Source organism: Anolis carolinensis, chromosome 2, assembly GCF_035594765.1.
Source record: "Anolis carolinensis isolate JA03-04 chromosome 2, rAnoCar3.1.pri, whole genome shotgun sequence".
Taxonomy (NCBI): domain Eukaryota; kingdom Metazoa; phylum Chordata; class Lepidosauria; order Squamata; family Dactyloidae; genus Anolis; species Anolis carolinensis.
The window spans coordinates 26,780,370-26,796,638 of NC_085842.1; the positions used below are offsets into that span (position 1 = coordinate 26,780,370).

General features: G+C 41.2%; 1 protein-coding gene across 1 annotated transcript; it reads right to left on the reverse strand.

Annotated features, from left to right (window-relative positions):
- Positions 1-6,114: 6,114 nt before the first annotated feature.
- On the reverse strand, positions 6,115-16,149 carry LOC103278046 (zinc finger protein RFP). The gene is made up of 9 exons (XM_008105674.3): positions 15,673-16,149; positions 15,289-15,384; positions 13,876-14,106; positions 12,490-12,512; positions 12,000-12,115; positions 11,260-11,313; positions 10,559-10,585; positions 10,344-10,370; positions 6,115-7,303 (listed from the first exon to the last, which is right to left on the reverse strand). The coding sequence occupies exons 1-9, from the start codon at positions 16,087-16,089 to the stop codon at positions 6,777-6,779; spliced, it is 1,518 nt and encodes a 505-aa protein (XP_008103881.2). The 5' UTR covers positions 16,090-16,149; the 3' UTR covers positions 6,115-6,776.
- Between the last annotated feature and the right edge of the window lie 120 nt (positions 16,150-16,269).

The window sequence follows — 16,269 nt, forward strand, 5'->3', positions numbered from 1 at the left end:
GCCAATAAGCTGGTTGGGATTTTGGGGAGTAGAAATCCAAAACACCTGGAGGGCCGAAGTTTGCCCATGCCTGGACTGAGATCTTGCTTTTCACTACTCTCCTCAGAGAAGGGAAGGGTTCTGTTCTTGATAGAAATTACAATGTCACATTGACCCATAGATAAGTCACCCCCGTTTTTTTTGAGTTGATTTTTGACTTTGATTTCTAGATTTTTATATAGTTTAATGGTTAAATAAGGTGGCAGGTTTATGGGGAAAGTGAGTTGCTCCCTGAGCCCTCATCCCAACCAATGTGTTCAGTATTCTTCTTGATGGTGAATGTGTATATCTGTGCATATATTTTGGTGTTGTGACCAAGCTCTATCAGGGACCTGGAGCTAGCAGAAAAGGAGGCTGAGAGGAGACATTATAGCCATGTTTAAATATGTGAAAGGGTGTCACGTCATAAGTAGTAACCCATCGTGATTGCATCCTCTGTGGATCTGTATAACTTTATTTTAAAGCCATGCAAGGCAAATAAGGCGTCTCTTTTCTCAAAACTGCCCGAGGAGGACAAACTCAGAAAGGCTGGTGGTTTGAGACTTCAGATCACCAAAACAGTGCGTGGCTGTGTGAGAGATGCAGAACATGATGATCATCGGTGCTGGTGTACTAAAACTACTGGAAAGTCCCTCATCCCCATACACACACTATAAAGCAGTACCAAACTACATTAATTTAACAGAGTGGCTGGAACAAGACTGAGCTGTTGTCTTAGTACAGTAGAGTCTCACTTATCACATAAACGGGTCGGCAGAACATTGGATAAGCAAAAATGCTGGATAATAAGGAGGGATTAAGTAAACGCCTATTAAACGTAAAATTATGTTATGATTTTACAAATTAAGCACCAAAAACATCATGTTTTACAACAAATTGACAGAAAAAGCAGTCCAAAACATGGTAACGTTATGTAGTAATTACTGTCTTTATTAATTTAGCACCAAAACATCGCAATATAGGCCGGACTGTGGCACAGGCTGGTTAGCAGCCAGCTGCAACAAATCACTCTGACCAAGAGGTGATGAGTTTGAGGCCAGCTGGTGTCTCTCTCTCTGTTCTATATTATGGCATTGAATGTTTGCCTTATATGTGCAATGTGATCCGCCCAGAGTCCCCTTCAGGGTGAGAAGGGCAGAATATAAATACAGTAGAGTCTCACTTATCCAAGCCTCGCTTATCCAAGCCTCTGGATTATCCAAGCTATTTTTGTAGTCAATGTTTTCAATATATCGTGATATTTATATAATTATATATAAACATTCTATTATATTCTGTTATATTGTATTGTTCTGGGCATGGCCCCATGTAAGCCGCCCCGAGTCCCCGTTGGGGAGATGGTGGCGGGGTATAAATAAAGATTATTATTAATAATAATAATAATAATAATAATAATAATAATTTGGTGCTAAATTTGTAAATACAGTAATTACAACATAACATTACTGTGTATTGAACTACTTTTTCTGTCAAATTTGTTGTATAACATGATGTTTTGGTGCTTAATGTGTAAAATCATAACCTAATTTGATGTTTAATAGGCTTTTCCTTAACCCCTTTATTATCCAAGGTAATCACTTATCCAAGCTTCTGCTGGCCCGTTTAGCTTGGAGAAGTGAGACTCTACTGTACTGTAAATAAATAAATAAATTGCAAACATTACTACAAAACATTGGCTACTAACGAATTGACTACAAATAAAGTTAGAATTGCATAAAATGAACCTACAGTAGCAACATTGTCTGAAAATAAATCCATAAAAAGTTCAATCGTTGCTGTCTAGAGAAACAGTTTTGGGTCGGGGCAGGTGGCAAACTGTGTTGGATAATCCAGAACGTTGGATAAGCGGATGTTGGATAAGTGAGACTCTACTGTATATTACTGCATAAGCACTGTAACTTAGTAGCAAGTGCCATCTGATGGAAAAACCATGTAAAAACCACAAAGCGAATGTTCTGAATGCCTTTAGTTTTTTTTCCTGAACTTTTGCCTTTTTAAATTTGTGGGTTGCTGTGAGTTTTCAGGGCTGTATGGTCATGTTCCAGAAGCATTTTTCTGGAACACGGCCATACAGCCCGGAAAACTCACAGCAACCCAGTGATTCAGGCCATGAAAACCTTCAACAACACTTTTAAAATTTATTTGTATGCCCTTTTTACTTCTGGGGGCTTTTTCTTGTGGGGACATTTGTCTACCTTATACCCAAGTCTTTGGTTTGGATAGTGGGAAATCAATCATTAGGTTTTGATGGGTGGACACAGACTAGAGTTTGTTTTATTTGTGGTTGTTAGATTTGTTTTTGTTATTGGTTGATTTTTGTTTAGTTTTGTGTTATCATTATTTCTTTACATATAGCCCATCTTCATCTCCTGAAGGGACTCCAAGCAGCAAACAATGCTACAAAGCGCACAATTTACAACTTAAAACTTACAAGATAAACACTACAATAGAATAACAGGCAGTCCTTGATTTACAAACATCTGACTTACAAACGGCACATAGTTAAGAACAGGTTGAGACACCAGGAAGTGAGAGAAATGTACCCCTTAGAAGAGAAATTCACCCCTGAAAACTTCGTCATGGGGAAAAGGTGTCCCCACTGAAGCATTATCACCCATCCATGTTTCCACAACAAGCCAAATGTTTCATAATTGAATTATTACAGGGATAGAAAGTGAAGGGAAATATTCTTAACAGGAGCACAGACAGCAAAATAAACACCATAGGGGTGTTTCCCATGCTATCCAAAGTTTTAAAATATAAAGTTTTGGCTGGAATTACACTTCAAAAATGTACCTGTTTTGATTTACATACAAATTCAACTTGACCAGACCTGCAGAACCTATCTTGTGTTGTTAAAGGCTTTCATTGGGCTGTTGAGTTTTCTGGGCTGTATGGCCATGTTCCAGAAGCATTCTCTCCTGACATTTCACCCACATCTATGGCAGACATCCACAGAGGTTGTGAGGTCTGCAGGAAACTTGGCAAGTGGGGTTTATATATCTGTGGAAGGTCTAGGGTGGGAGAAAGAACTCTTGTCTATTTGAGGCAAGTATGAATGCTGCAAGGCCATTAAATGCTAATCAAGGTGATGAATTGCAACATTTAAATCATGGAAATGAACAAAATCTGGATACCAGTATTAAAAAAAATTCTAAAATCAGGACAGTAAATAAAGAACAACAGTTGGAAAACACTCAGGTAGGAAGTAATCAGGCCCAGCTAATCACCTCCCAACAAAGGATTCTCCCAGGCAGGAAGCAGCCAGGCTTTGAAGCTGCAAGGCCATTCAATGTCAAGCAAGGTAGCCAATTCACACTTGCTTCTCCCACCCTAGACGTTATTCCACAGATATATAAACCCCACTTGCCTAGTTTCCAACACCTCGCAACCTCAGAGGAAGCCTGCCATAGATGTGGGCGAAACGTCAGGAGAGAATGCTTCTGGAACATGGCCATACAGCCTGGAAAACTCACAGCAACCCAAAAATTAAAATCACTTTCTACCAGAAGAAAAACAAAGAAGGAGGCATCCCAAATTACAGCAGCTACACTGCAGAATCTATGCAGTTTGACACCACTTTTAACTGCCATGACTCAACGCTGTGGGTTCCTGGGAGCTGTAGTTTTGCAAAGTTTGCAAACTTCTCTGCCAAAGAGTACTTATTGGTGCCCCACCATTGCATTGAGCCATGCCAATTAAAGCGGTGTCAAACTGCATCACTTTTTTTAGTGTAAGGATGCACCCATAGTCTCCCTCCCTTTTCCTTGAACCCAAATAAAACGCCAACAAAATGCCTTTTGCCAACTACCTTTGCTATAAACAAGAGCCAGGAGACCAATAGGAAAACTCCACCAGAGTCGCGCCGAAAATGCAAATACCGGGCTTCCGAGGGTTCTAAAGACTCCCTTTCGACCAATCAGAAAGAGATGCGGGAAGTGGTGGGCGGGGCAACTTGATTTCTTCTTGATGAGTGGGACCTTTTCATCAGATGGGTTGAGAACAGGCATGGGCAAACCTGGGCCCTCCAGGTGTTGTGGACTTCAACTCCCACCATTCCTAACAGCCGGCAGGCTGTTAGGAATGGTGGGAGTTGAAGTCCAAAACACCTGGAGGGCCCAAGCTTGTCTATGCCTGATTTAGAATGACAGCCTTTGGATGTACACACAGTGCCTCTGTCTCTTTAAGAGCTGTGTAAGGAGAGTGATGCTTTCAGCAGGTGATGCTTGTCAGTGTCCACTCTTCTCCACAACGTTTAATTCTACACTGTAGAATTGATGCAGTTTGGCACCACTTGAACAGCCCTAGCTCGATGCTATGAAATCCCAGGAGCTGTAGTTTTACAAGGCCTTTCACCTTTTCTCTGAAAAACTTCTGGTGCTTCACCAAACTTATAATTCCCTAGCATTGAGCCACGGCAGTCAAAGCGGCATCAAACTGCATTAATTCTACAGTGTGGATGCATCTCCCATTGCTTCAGATAATCCTCTTTTGTTGTCTGTACTTTTTTGATTTTACTATGTAACAAAATTTGAAAAAAATGTTCTGTTGCTGGTTTGGAAGTGTCATTTCCTATTAAATTGTGCAGTATTTATTCTGGAGCCCCCGGTGGAACAGCATGTAAAGCGCTGAGTTGCTCAACCTGTGGACTGAAAGGTCGCAGGTTCAAATCCAGGGAGCGGAATGAGCACCCGCTGTTAGCTCCAGCTTCTGCCAACCTAGCAGTTCGAAAACATGCAAATGTGAGTAGATCAATAGGTACCGCTCCAGCAGGAAGGTAACAGTGCTCCATGCAGTAATGCCGGCCACACAACCTTGGAGGTGTCTACGGACAACGCTGGCTCTTTGGCTTAGAAATGGAGGTGAGCACGAACCCTCAGAGTCAGACACAACTGGACTTAATGTCAGGGGAAAACTTTTACCTTTTACTTTTTTTAAAGTAGTTGTTATACTGCAGAAGCATCGTTTTTATGGCTGCCATTTTTAACCTTTCAATGTGCCTTTTTTAACCTTTTGTTAAAAGTTTTTGCAGTTTAATAAACTTTTCCATATCTTTATGATAGAAGCAATTGGGAAACAAAATTTATAAACCAGGAACAAAAATTGTGGTATCCATTGGATTTCTCCAGGAGAAAGGATAGACCCAAGGACTCAGCTGAATTGCATGTCAAATTGTACCTGTTGAGAGGGAAGCTTTAATGGGTGTTTAGTTTTGCAGCTGAATAAAAAATGGGCTTTTTTTGGTCTATAGTTCTACTTTTTGATGGCAGTGAACTTCATTCTGAAGAGACATTCTCTTCCTTTTATGTCTGCCTCACAATTTGATCAGGAGATGCAACTTGAAAACCAGGAGCTGAAACCTGGAATTGAAACTCATTTCAGACTGAGTCCCATGTAACGGTAAAGGATTACAGACTTTTTCCTCTCAAGAGTTTATTTTCCCGGTAAATAGCTCTTCCTCTTTCATGTTGCTGTTGTGTGCCTCCAGTCATTTCCAACTTATCCTTACCCTAAGGAAACTCCGGTGGCGCAGCGCGTTAAAGTGCTGAGCTGCTGAACTTGCAGACCAAAAGGTCGCAGAATTGAATTCAGGAAACGGAGTGAGCACCTGCTGTTAGCCCCAGCTTCTGGCAACCTAGCAGTTTGAAAACATGCAAATGTGACTAGATCAATTGGTACCGCTCCGGTGGGAAGGTAATGGTGCTCCATGCAGTCATGCCGGCCACATGACCTTGGAGGTGTCTACGGACAACACTGGCTCTTTGGCTTAGAAATGGAGATGAGCACCAACCCCCAGAGTCAGACATGACTGGACTTAACGTCAGGGGAAACCTTTACCTTTTATATATGTGTGTGTGTGTGTGTGTGTGTGTACTCCACCTTAACAAATTGTCCTAGCTTCTGTCATTTTTTTATTCCTACTTTCTCCTTGAATTTGATGCACAGCCACAAGGCTTTTGGCTTCAGTTAAGATCATTAGGGGATGGCATTTTCCAGTCTTTTGTCACCTTTCCTTTTGTCTTTCTTCCTGATGGCAGAAGACAGGCCTTTCAGATTTAAATCATGAAACAGCAGTCTGTGCAGAATGGTATGCCATATTTATTAACTTTTAAACAGTATATTGGAATTAGTTTTCAGAAGCATTTTCACAATACAATTCAATTTTAAAAACCAAATGTTAACATCTTGTTTTCAATTACCATAAGCTGGGAGGAAGGTGAGGTACAGACCCAAGAAGTAAATATCCATAACAACAAACAACAACTTGGAATAGAAAACACATGACTTAAGATCAGGGAAATAATGACCAAGGGCAGTGATCAAGATAAACAGGAAAGAAGATTAACAGGAAGTTATGGGAATAAAGATATTAACTCAAGCAAGTACAATTTGGTTGCAATGCTGTAAAGTAACCATGCCCTTTATACCAAAACATTGCAAATGTTACATGTTTAAATATACATATCATTTTCTTTATTGCAAAAGAGCAGCTATATTTTCTCCTTAAAAAAGCAGAAGATGGGAAGTCAAACTCTCAAATGGAAAGAAAATTATCTGTAACCAAAGGGGTCTTCTAACATCTTATTTGCATTTTTGCAGATAAAAGATCCTTGTCCTCAAGATGAAGAAATAGAAGCTCTTCCCCCTGCTTTTGGTTTGGACAGTGGGGTGCCCCAAAGAGAGCCTTGGCCAGCACTTTGATATGACTGTGGATGAGGGTTGGTTCTCCCCAATGATTAGCAGCATATCAGGTATCCATCATTGGGTACCCAGAAAAAGGGTCGAATTTCCTCACCAGAGAACGATATTGAACTGAAAGCATAGATAAATTCTTTATAGCTATAAAATTCCACCCGACCCACTTCGTAATTCAGGACCACATATAACTTATTGATATTTTTTTTAAAAGAAGAAGAGCCTACTGCAGGGAAAATGCAAACTTCAGAACCACAGAGTCTACCTGGTTTTACCCCTACAGCCCAGATTGAGTCATCTGTATTTGGGTTGATATTTCCCTTTTTTCTGACAGAGTCTCTTGAGATCCCAACAGCCCACTGGTCTGAGAAAACATATACTTCCCAACAATGTCTTCCGGAAGTGAATCTCTCACGACCCAACACAAAGGCCTCCTGGGGAAATATATTACACTTATTGGGAAAATCATTGTACTGACGAGGAGTACATCCTAATATTCTCGCATTCTTCAGGTCCTCAGACAGAATAAGCCTGGAACATGCTGTCTCTGGGTCCAGAGTCACATACACTATGAAGGAGAAAGAGGGAGTGTTAAATATACAGCCCACCTACCGCATTCATTGGTTTCACTTTCATAAATGTGGATGATCAATGGAATCCACAGGTCCCCTTGTGCTACTATATGACCTACCTAGAGCAGAAGTGCAACACAGAATTGTGCTAGAGGACCTAGAGATTTATCTAGGAATACATAGGTCCTCCAGCGTGATTCTATGGTCCACTTCCAACAGAAGGAGACCACAGTTGCACTGGAGGACTCACAAATCCCTAAGTGAAACAAGTAGAATTTATAAGGTTTCCTCATATTCATATTTTCCCCATTTTTACAAGTGTCTTGTACTCCTAACTCCTATGAAAGCGGAGGGCTGACCGTATAGGGCAAGCCTGTATATGAATCTCTACTGGGTCCAACCATGGACCTTTCTAGCCGAGCATCATATGAAAGGCCTGTGGGGAATCCAGAGGCAGAACATGGGTATAACAACTGTCAGAGTAATTGCAGCGCAGCAGTAGTTGGATGGAATCAGTGGAACGCAGAACGAAGTGACACCCAGAGACGTTAGTAAACTATATACAAAGTTTTACTGTAAGCAGTAAACAGACTTGCAGACGAACACAGGACTTGACTCTCACTCTAAGCAAACAGCACTCGACTCAGAACTGAACGCGATCAGCAATGTACAAACACTTGTGTCTGGACACACTCTAGCTCCATCCTCTCAATCATTGTCAATGAGTTTGAGGCCATTCTCTCACATTCTTCTAGTGGTCAAATACAATCGCTCCTCCACATTTGCCAATTTTATTTTTGCAGATTTGATTAATATGCTATTTCAAGGTATCTCTGGAATCAAGCTGCATTCATTCTACAGTGTAGTAGATGCACCTCAGAATTGACATTCCATTTTCTGCATACTTCATGTATGCTCCATGAACATTGTTACTGGCATTCTGGCTGAATGACAAGACAATTTCAAATCACACGTTTCACGTCCACATCACACAAGCTCTCACTTGTAGGCCCGACCTCCTCCACCCTTCCCAGATCATTGGAACTATCTTCTTTAACCTGTTCAGGAGTGATGTCACCACTTTCCCAGCTCATTTCTTTATCTGCTCCAAACCTAAAACTCCTTTGTCAGATAGTTCATCTACACAAGTGATTTTCAAAATCCTGTCCTACAGGTATTTTGGGCTTCAACCCGAGAAGCCTCAGGTGCTTTGGCCAATGATCCGTGATTCTGGGAACTGAAGTCTAAAATATTTGGAAAACCAAAATTTGGGAAACATCGAATGAGGTTTGACACCACTTTTAACTAACATGGCTCAATGACATGGAATCGTGGGAGTTGTAGTTTCACATGGTTTCTCTGCCAAAAGTGCTGGTGACTAATCAAACTATAACTCACATGATTTTATAGCCTTGTGCCATGGCAGTGGTGTCAAACTGCATCAATTCTACAGTATAGATGCACCTAGGTAGTAGTCTTCTGCATTTGTATGGAATCACTATCCGTTTTGCCCTGTTTTCATTTTTTGTTTGCTGCTTCTGAAATGGGGCACCTATCCAAATGGAAGTTTTATCCCGTGTCGGAAAGAACAAAAATTTTTGGACCATTGGCGGCAATGGGAGGACTTTCTAAGCTCACCATCCCCTCAGCTTTAGGGCTGTAGGTGTGAAAATTGCCATGCATGGAGGGCATATCAACCCCTTTTAGACCACCAACTTTCTCTGTGTGGGTGGGCAATAGGGGTCCCGTGTCCCCTCAAAGGGAGCCAGGCCACCTCGCCATGCAAAGAGCTATAGCCCCCAGAGGCAAGCAGTAGGTCCTCCTATATAGGAAAATGATGTAACTTATTCCTGATCAGTCATAATGCTGTTCGTAGCAAGCAACTCCCCATTTCCATACTCTGAAATATTTGGATCATTTTTTTCCAGAGACATCAGGGGAAGGGAGAAAAGCGGGACACAAACAAATGAGAAAGTAGGGAGGCTAATTTAACTAATTTACGACTCCATAAAAATCATCCAGCCACTGTTGGAATGAGGAAGTGCTGTCGCAGTGGATGATGAAGCAGTTGCTCCCCCTGTGGCCAGAACAGAACATCCCCTTAGGAGAAGGTTCAATTGCCTCTGTCTTTGTTCTATGTGTATATGCCATTGAATGTTTGCCTTATATGTATACAATGTGATCCTCCCCGAGTCCGCTTCGGGGTGAGAAGGGCGGAATATAAATACTGTAAATAAATAAATGAGAAACAAAAACTTCAATAAGGATAAAAGACCCCCAGGACACATGGCATAAGCAGCCAGAGCTTGCCAAGGCAACAACTCATTCCCCCAGAGGGAATAGAGAGGGATGGGGAAGAAAGGTCCCAGGTTCAAATCCCAGGAGTGGAGTGAGCGCCCACTGTTGCTCCAGCTTCTGACAACTTAGCAGTTTGAAAACATGCCAGTGTGAGTAGATCAATAGGTACCGCTCCAGCAGGAAGGTAACAGCGCTCCATGCAGTCATGCCGGCCACATGACCTTGGAGGTGACTACGGACAACGCCGGCTCTTTGGCTCAGAAATGGAGATGAGCACCAACCCCCAGAGTCAGACATGACTGGACTTAACGTCAGGGGAAACCTTTACCTTTACCTTTAACAGTATCCAGTCATTAGGATACTGCTATTTTTAGCTGTAAGACAAAATCTAAACTTAAAATGCTCTCAGTGCCCACACATGGGCCGAGTTTCATGCCACAATGTAACTTAGGAAGTCTGACCCAGCGTGGCCAGACTCCCTTTAAGGGGACACGGGACCCCTATTGCCCACCCACCCAGAGAAAGGCTGCTATTATATTATAGTGGAGAGAAGTGATGCACAAAGGGTGTGAAAAGAAACAAGGGAAGGCAAAGGTTGGGGGAGAAAGAAAATGTTGTTTTCCCAAGGGCCCGCATAATAATTGTTGCTAATTTAGTTGCATTTGTTGCTAATTTAGTAGTTTCAAATAAGAGAAAGGCACTATTATTTGTATTACTGTTATTATTGCAGGTACTTACCTCTGTTTGGGGCTTGACTGAGAGAGTCTGTTAGGAGGGAAAGGTGATAATTATAATTAGATAATTATCAAATTATAATTTGAAATTCTGACCAAGTTACCAATACAATGAGAAAAACATTTTAAAAGCACATAAAATACTTTTTAAAAATTCCTAAAAGCAATCTTGGGACAACTTGAACATCAGTACCCTCCTTGGTTGTTTCAGATATTTACCTTTCTTTGGGGCTTGAATGCAAGAATCTGTTATAAGGAGAGAAAGGTAGCAAAATGATAAATCAGATTGCCAAACAACAACACGACCATCTTATACCAAGCAAATCCTGAAAGTAATGCATCAATGTTGTTGTTGTTGTTATTATTATATTTATTTATCTCCCCCGAAGGGGACTCAAAGCAGCCTAACATAAAAGCATCAGCATAATCATTTAATATATACAAATAGGCGAACATTAAAAGAGGATTAAATATTAACAGTATTAAATTCAATATAACAGTGTCGTTTTTTTTTTTTTAAATAGCGGCTTTCTTTTGAACCTGCTCAATCAATGGCCTGCTCCACTGAGCAAAGGATGCAGAGATAGCACAGTGATAAATGGTGCCTGTCACATGACCTCCAAATCACACTTTTGTTATTTGCTTTTAGCCAGAGGTTTGATTGCCTTGGGCCCAATCTACACTAACCATTTATTGCAGTTTTAAGTGAGCTTCAGATTGTGGCAGCTAGAAAACTTCTTTAGGCCTCAAAATATATAACGTTAAGTCTTATACTCAGAAAACGCTTCCACACTAAACTCAGCATTATAACCTGGATTGTTGTGAAATTATGATTTCCATAATTCGCCTTCCAGGATTAACAGACAAACTTTTCCAATGCCTTAATTCAGGCAAATTCTCTTTCTGTCTGAGAACATCACCTGTGTTGACGTTTTGCTCCCAAACAGCCTTGATCAGAGCTTCCTCCAGACTTTCTATTGCATGGAGAAGAAAGGAAACAATTATAGCAATTATTTTCTGAACAAAAACAAACTCTCAGAACTTACACAAAATTCCTCTTATGAATTCAGACCAATTCGTTTGCAATTAAAACATTTAAAAAATCAAAACATTATACAAACAGTAAAAATGTGAAACAAAATTGCAAAACAAACCATTTAAAATGTCCTTTTTACTAGCAAAGGAAAAGATAGCAGTATGGAATATTTATACCCCACATTTTTTCATAAAGGAAATACCAATGTGGTATAGATGGACCCTATTTGCTGTGTCTGCATTATCACAGTTCCTACTGTTTCACACTGATAATTATCTATTTATATTGTTATTATGTAATCAAATTCCACAGGATCCATAATGGAACATTAAAATTATGCTACAGAGAATTATTATTATTAGTGTTATTATTATTAGTATTGATAGACCGCTTCTTCTCTCCCAAAGGAAACTCAGAGTGGTTAACACTAGAAATCATACAAATTAAATCCCAAAGCATACAAAAGTTAAAATGGAATTAAACAAAAGACTTCTTAAAAATACACAATTGAACCATTCAAAGAATTTAAAAACCTGTCCAAAAATATAATATACAGCATGCCCTGACTAGATCTTAAAAACTTTCTTTGTTACACTTTTGAAGAAATTATACCATTCTTTGTACCTTTGTAGGACTCTGTAGCTTTTTGTAAAGCAGAGATCTTCTGAGAGGTCATTTTGAGTCTTTCGTTCAAATTTGGAGAAACATCAAGCACGTATCCTCCTAAATTCTTCTCACATCTGGAAGTGAACATGGTCAAGTTTAAGAAAAAATAACCAAACCTCAGTTTCCATTAGTCTTTTGGCAATACTGGATGTGAGACCAGGGTAAATTTTGGAATGATGCCTCAATCTGCTATTTCACAACTTGAGGTCTTTTGAATAAAGATCTTATTTATTAATTTCAAATATTAATTGCCCTTATACTGGTTAGCTGTCATGGTGACTTACAAAAATGCAAATGAACACCAAAGCCCAAATTTATTGGAACATGATGAACATGTAACAAAAGACTGGGGGGCTAAAGGACTAGGGGAAACTTTCCAAATAGATTCCAATGTGACTGAACTTTTCCCTGAAATAGCAGGTGAGTAGAGAAACCGTCATAACCGTACCTGACCAAGGAATTTTTGATGCCCTAAAAGGGAACAAGAGAAAAATAGGTCACTCACAAACCCAATAAACACAGTTTTGTTCTCATCTGAGGGCTTATCTACATAGGCTCAATAGCCCACACTTAGTGTGTTAAGTCGCTCCTGGTTGTCTTTTATGACATCTGGGGACATTTGGTCCTTATTGTGGAATGAAGCAGGTTATGTAGTTTATCCCTACATTAAGGAAAGTTGGGGAATACTCTAGTTTTGCTGAAACTTTGTAGCAAACTTGCATTTTGGGCACAACTTGGAGAACAAGACTGGGTCGGATGCAAATTAGTCCACTGTCCATTTTGTCTGCTGCCACCAATCTGTTTCCCCATGTTCATCACTCTCTTTCTCCCTGGTTGTGTGAGCACCTCTGCTGATGTCAGCGCAGGATTCTCATGGTGGCCAGGAAAAGAGATTTATGGACATCTGGAGATATGATAAGGTGACTGTTTTGGCCCAACTAAACAATGTAACCTCCAACTCATCACTACTGCAGGTTGATACTTTCTACAAGAGTGCTGTCAAACTTGTGGCCTTCCAAGTGTTTTTGGACTTCAGTCTCAGAATTCCTGGCCATTGGACAAGCTGGCTAGGGCTTCTGGGAGCTAGAGGCCCAAACACCTGGAAGGCCACAAGTTAGACACCTCTGACGTACAAGGTGAGTCTGGACCATTCCTGTTCTGGATTGGCCACACAATAAACAGCAATTTAGTTGGATATTTATTAGTTCAGCAGTTAAATGCCACCTATATATTATCGTATAAAATTATTTTAAATCATAGTAAAGTAAGTTTTAAATCTTTTCTCTACATTGTGGAGTTTAGGGATTAGTTCATGAAGAATAAATGGAGTCTGGAATTTACATTGGCTTTGACTAAAATAAATATCCTATATACTTATGTCTGAGTCTAGAAATTTTAGTTAAACATCAACCCAAAAGGCTTGGCTCAACTTGTCCATGGGTCATTGCAAATACTGTACCTTAACTCATATATAAAAAGGAACCATCTCGTCTTCTGAGTAGAAGGGCAAAGGGGGACAATTTACTCTATCCCAGGAGACACTAAAAGAAGCACCGACTGCCTCTATTCTCTCCACCATGGTGCTACTTCTGGCCTTTTTGAATACTGAATTGGGAAATGATGGTGGTGGCCAAGGGTGGATGGCACCCTGAGTTGGCACTCGTGCTTTCCCCTCTATAGGGAATGATCCATAAATTTGGACCTAAAACCTGACCTCGTCTTATACATGAGCATACCAGGTATATTTTTACCTCCCTCTTGGCTAAAGAGAAAAGGTTTTCCAAGGATTTATTTAATCTCAAGATCTGGAAGAAATCTGTGTGTCAAACCTCACCTGCAGGAAATCACTGGCTGGCTGCAGACACTTCTCTTCCATCTCTCTGATCAGCAAAGTGAGTTGGGAAATCTCTTCAGTGAGTTTGGCAAGGGTTTTGTCTTGCCTTTTCTCCATCTCTTTCTCCAGATCTTCCAGCTGAGCTAAGCAGAAATGCTGTTTCTCCTCAAGAAATCTCTGCATTCCCTCAAAGAGGGATTTGATCATCATCTTCTCTAGGTCTAACTGTGTCTGAGGAAAAATATATTTAGTGTAAAGGAAGGCCCACAGTAGAAGGATGCATCTACACTGTAGATTTAATAAAGTTTGGCACCATTTTAAGCGCCATGGCTCAACGGTATAAAATCCTGGGAGCTGCACTTTTCATTTTAATGGACTCTTGAGAAAAGACTGGACATGCACAGCGAGGATGCTTTTTGAGTGCTCTCTAGAGTAGGAAAACCAACCTTCCTCTGTACAAGGTTCCAGCTGAAACCTTAAAACATGGACTCTCTACTTGTATATTTGATAAAAACAGAGGCTGTAACAGAACCCACCTTCGATGGTGCTGCCCTATCTCCTTCGCCTACCGTTAAGAGCCTGGGTGTCGTTTTGGATTCGCAGCTGACAATGGAAGCTCAGGTCGCTGCTGCCAGCAAACAGGCCTTTTTCCACCTATGACAAGCGAGGCAACTGGCACCCTATCTGATGAGGCTCTGGCAACATTCATCCATGCTACGGTCACGTCTAGGCTGGACTATTGCAACGCCCTGTATGTTGGCCTTCCGATGTCCACGACCCGAAAGTTCCATATTGTTCAGAATGCGGCAGCCAGGCTACTCACAAGAACACCCATGAAATGCCATATAACACCAGTGCTGCAGCATCTGCATTGGCTTCCAACTGATTCCCGTGGTCTAATATAAGATGCTAGTTCTGACCTTTAAAATTCTTTACGGCCAGGGCCCATCGTACCTTAGGGACCGTCTCTCCTTCTCCCATCATCGGAGGTCGCAACGACCATCCCAACGAGACTTACTTTATATACCAGGTCCTAGAGAAGTGCACTTGGAAAGGACCAGGCACAGAGCTTTTTCTATTTCTGCCCCTGCCTTATGGAATGCCTTGCCGCCCTATATGAGAGCCATGCGTGAGTTAGGGCCTTTTACCCTAGCACTCAAGACCTGGCTCTTTACTAGAGCTTTTAATCTATGTTAATTTTATCAATATTTGTATGTATGTATTTTTATCCTTTACAATGTTATCTTGTAAATCGCCTAGAGCATCGTGGATGGAGGGCGATTAATAAGTAATTAAATGATGATGATGATGTCAAATCTAAGAAAAAAACATTCCTCATTGAAAGAGTGGATTAGGTGGCTGCCCCTTAATAAACACAGCCTTACTGCATCAGCCCCCAAAACAATTGTCTACCTGATAGTCTTTCCTTCTTAGTTCTTGAACATATCGCTGGCCCTTAAACTCTTCCCTCTTTTTCTTTAGAGATTCCAGCTGGAGCTTGGTTTTTTCCTATAAAAGAAAAAAAGTTATGCTTCATGATGAGCTCAATCAGTGGAGTAAGTGTTGTTCTCCCTACTTTCCTATACTTATATTGTTACCCCACTTTTATGTATATAAATCGTTTTTTTCTTTTTTTTCTTCTTTAATAAAAAATTATTTTAAAAAAATGGCTTGGATAATCCAGAACCTTGAATATGCGAGTCTTGGATAAGTGAGACTCTATTGTATATGGCTGGAGTTAGATGCACTCTCTCCACCCCTCCCCTCCCCTCCAAATATGTGGATGGGATTTCCAACCTTGTACTCTTGGAAGGCTTCTTCCAGGGGAATCACGTTGTGGCCTCGGTGCTCCTTGGCTCTGTCGCAGACCGTGCAGATGGGGGCCTCGTCCTCTCGGCAGAAGAGCTTCAGGGGCTCCTGGTGCATTTTGCAAGCATCTCTCCTCCCTTCTTCCTTCTTCCTTCCTTCCTGCAGTTTCTGCACCAGTTCTGCCATGTTGGCCAGCTGCCTGTTGGGCCTGAAGGTCCTCTGGGGAATCTTTTCTCTGCATTGGGGACAAGAAGCCTCTGGGACAGGCTCCCCCCAGCACTTGGCCAGGCAGCTGCTGCAGAAATTGTGCCCACAATCTATGATCACTGGGTCTTTGAAGAAGTCCAGGCAAAGGGGACAAGTCGCTTCCTCGCAGAGCCTGTTGGCTGGACCCTCTGCATCCATGGCTGTCTTCCTCGGAACCAGGAAAGAAAAAAAGGCAGGTAAGTTTGGATTCTGAGTTCTGGGTGTTTGCTTTTTAAGTAACAGAGGTGGAGCCTGGCTGTGGGGCAGCCCCAGAGCAAATGCTGGAAGGAGCCTTAAAGGCACCAGATCCCGCCTGGTCTTGGAAGCTAAGCAGATTCG

Excerpts from the sequence above, each read along its gene's own strand:
- LOC103278046 (XM_008105674.3), bottom strand. The coding sequence starts at position 16,089 with ATGGATGCAGAGGGTCCAGCCAACAGGCTCTGCGAGGAAGCGACTTGT. Across the intron at positions 15,385-15,672 it reads AAGCCTTCCAAGAGTACAAG|GAAAAAACCAAGCTCCAGCT; the intron begins GTTGGAAATCCC and ends TTTCTTTTATAG. Across the intron at positions 11,314-11,999 it reads AGCTACAGAGTCCTACAAAG|AAAGTCTGGAGGAAGCTCTG; the intron begins GTACAAAGAATG and ends TCCATGCAATAG.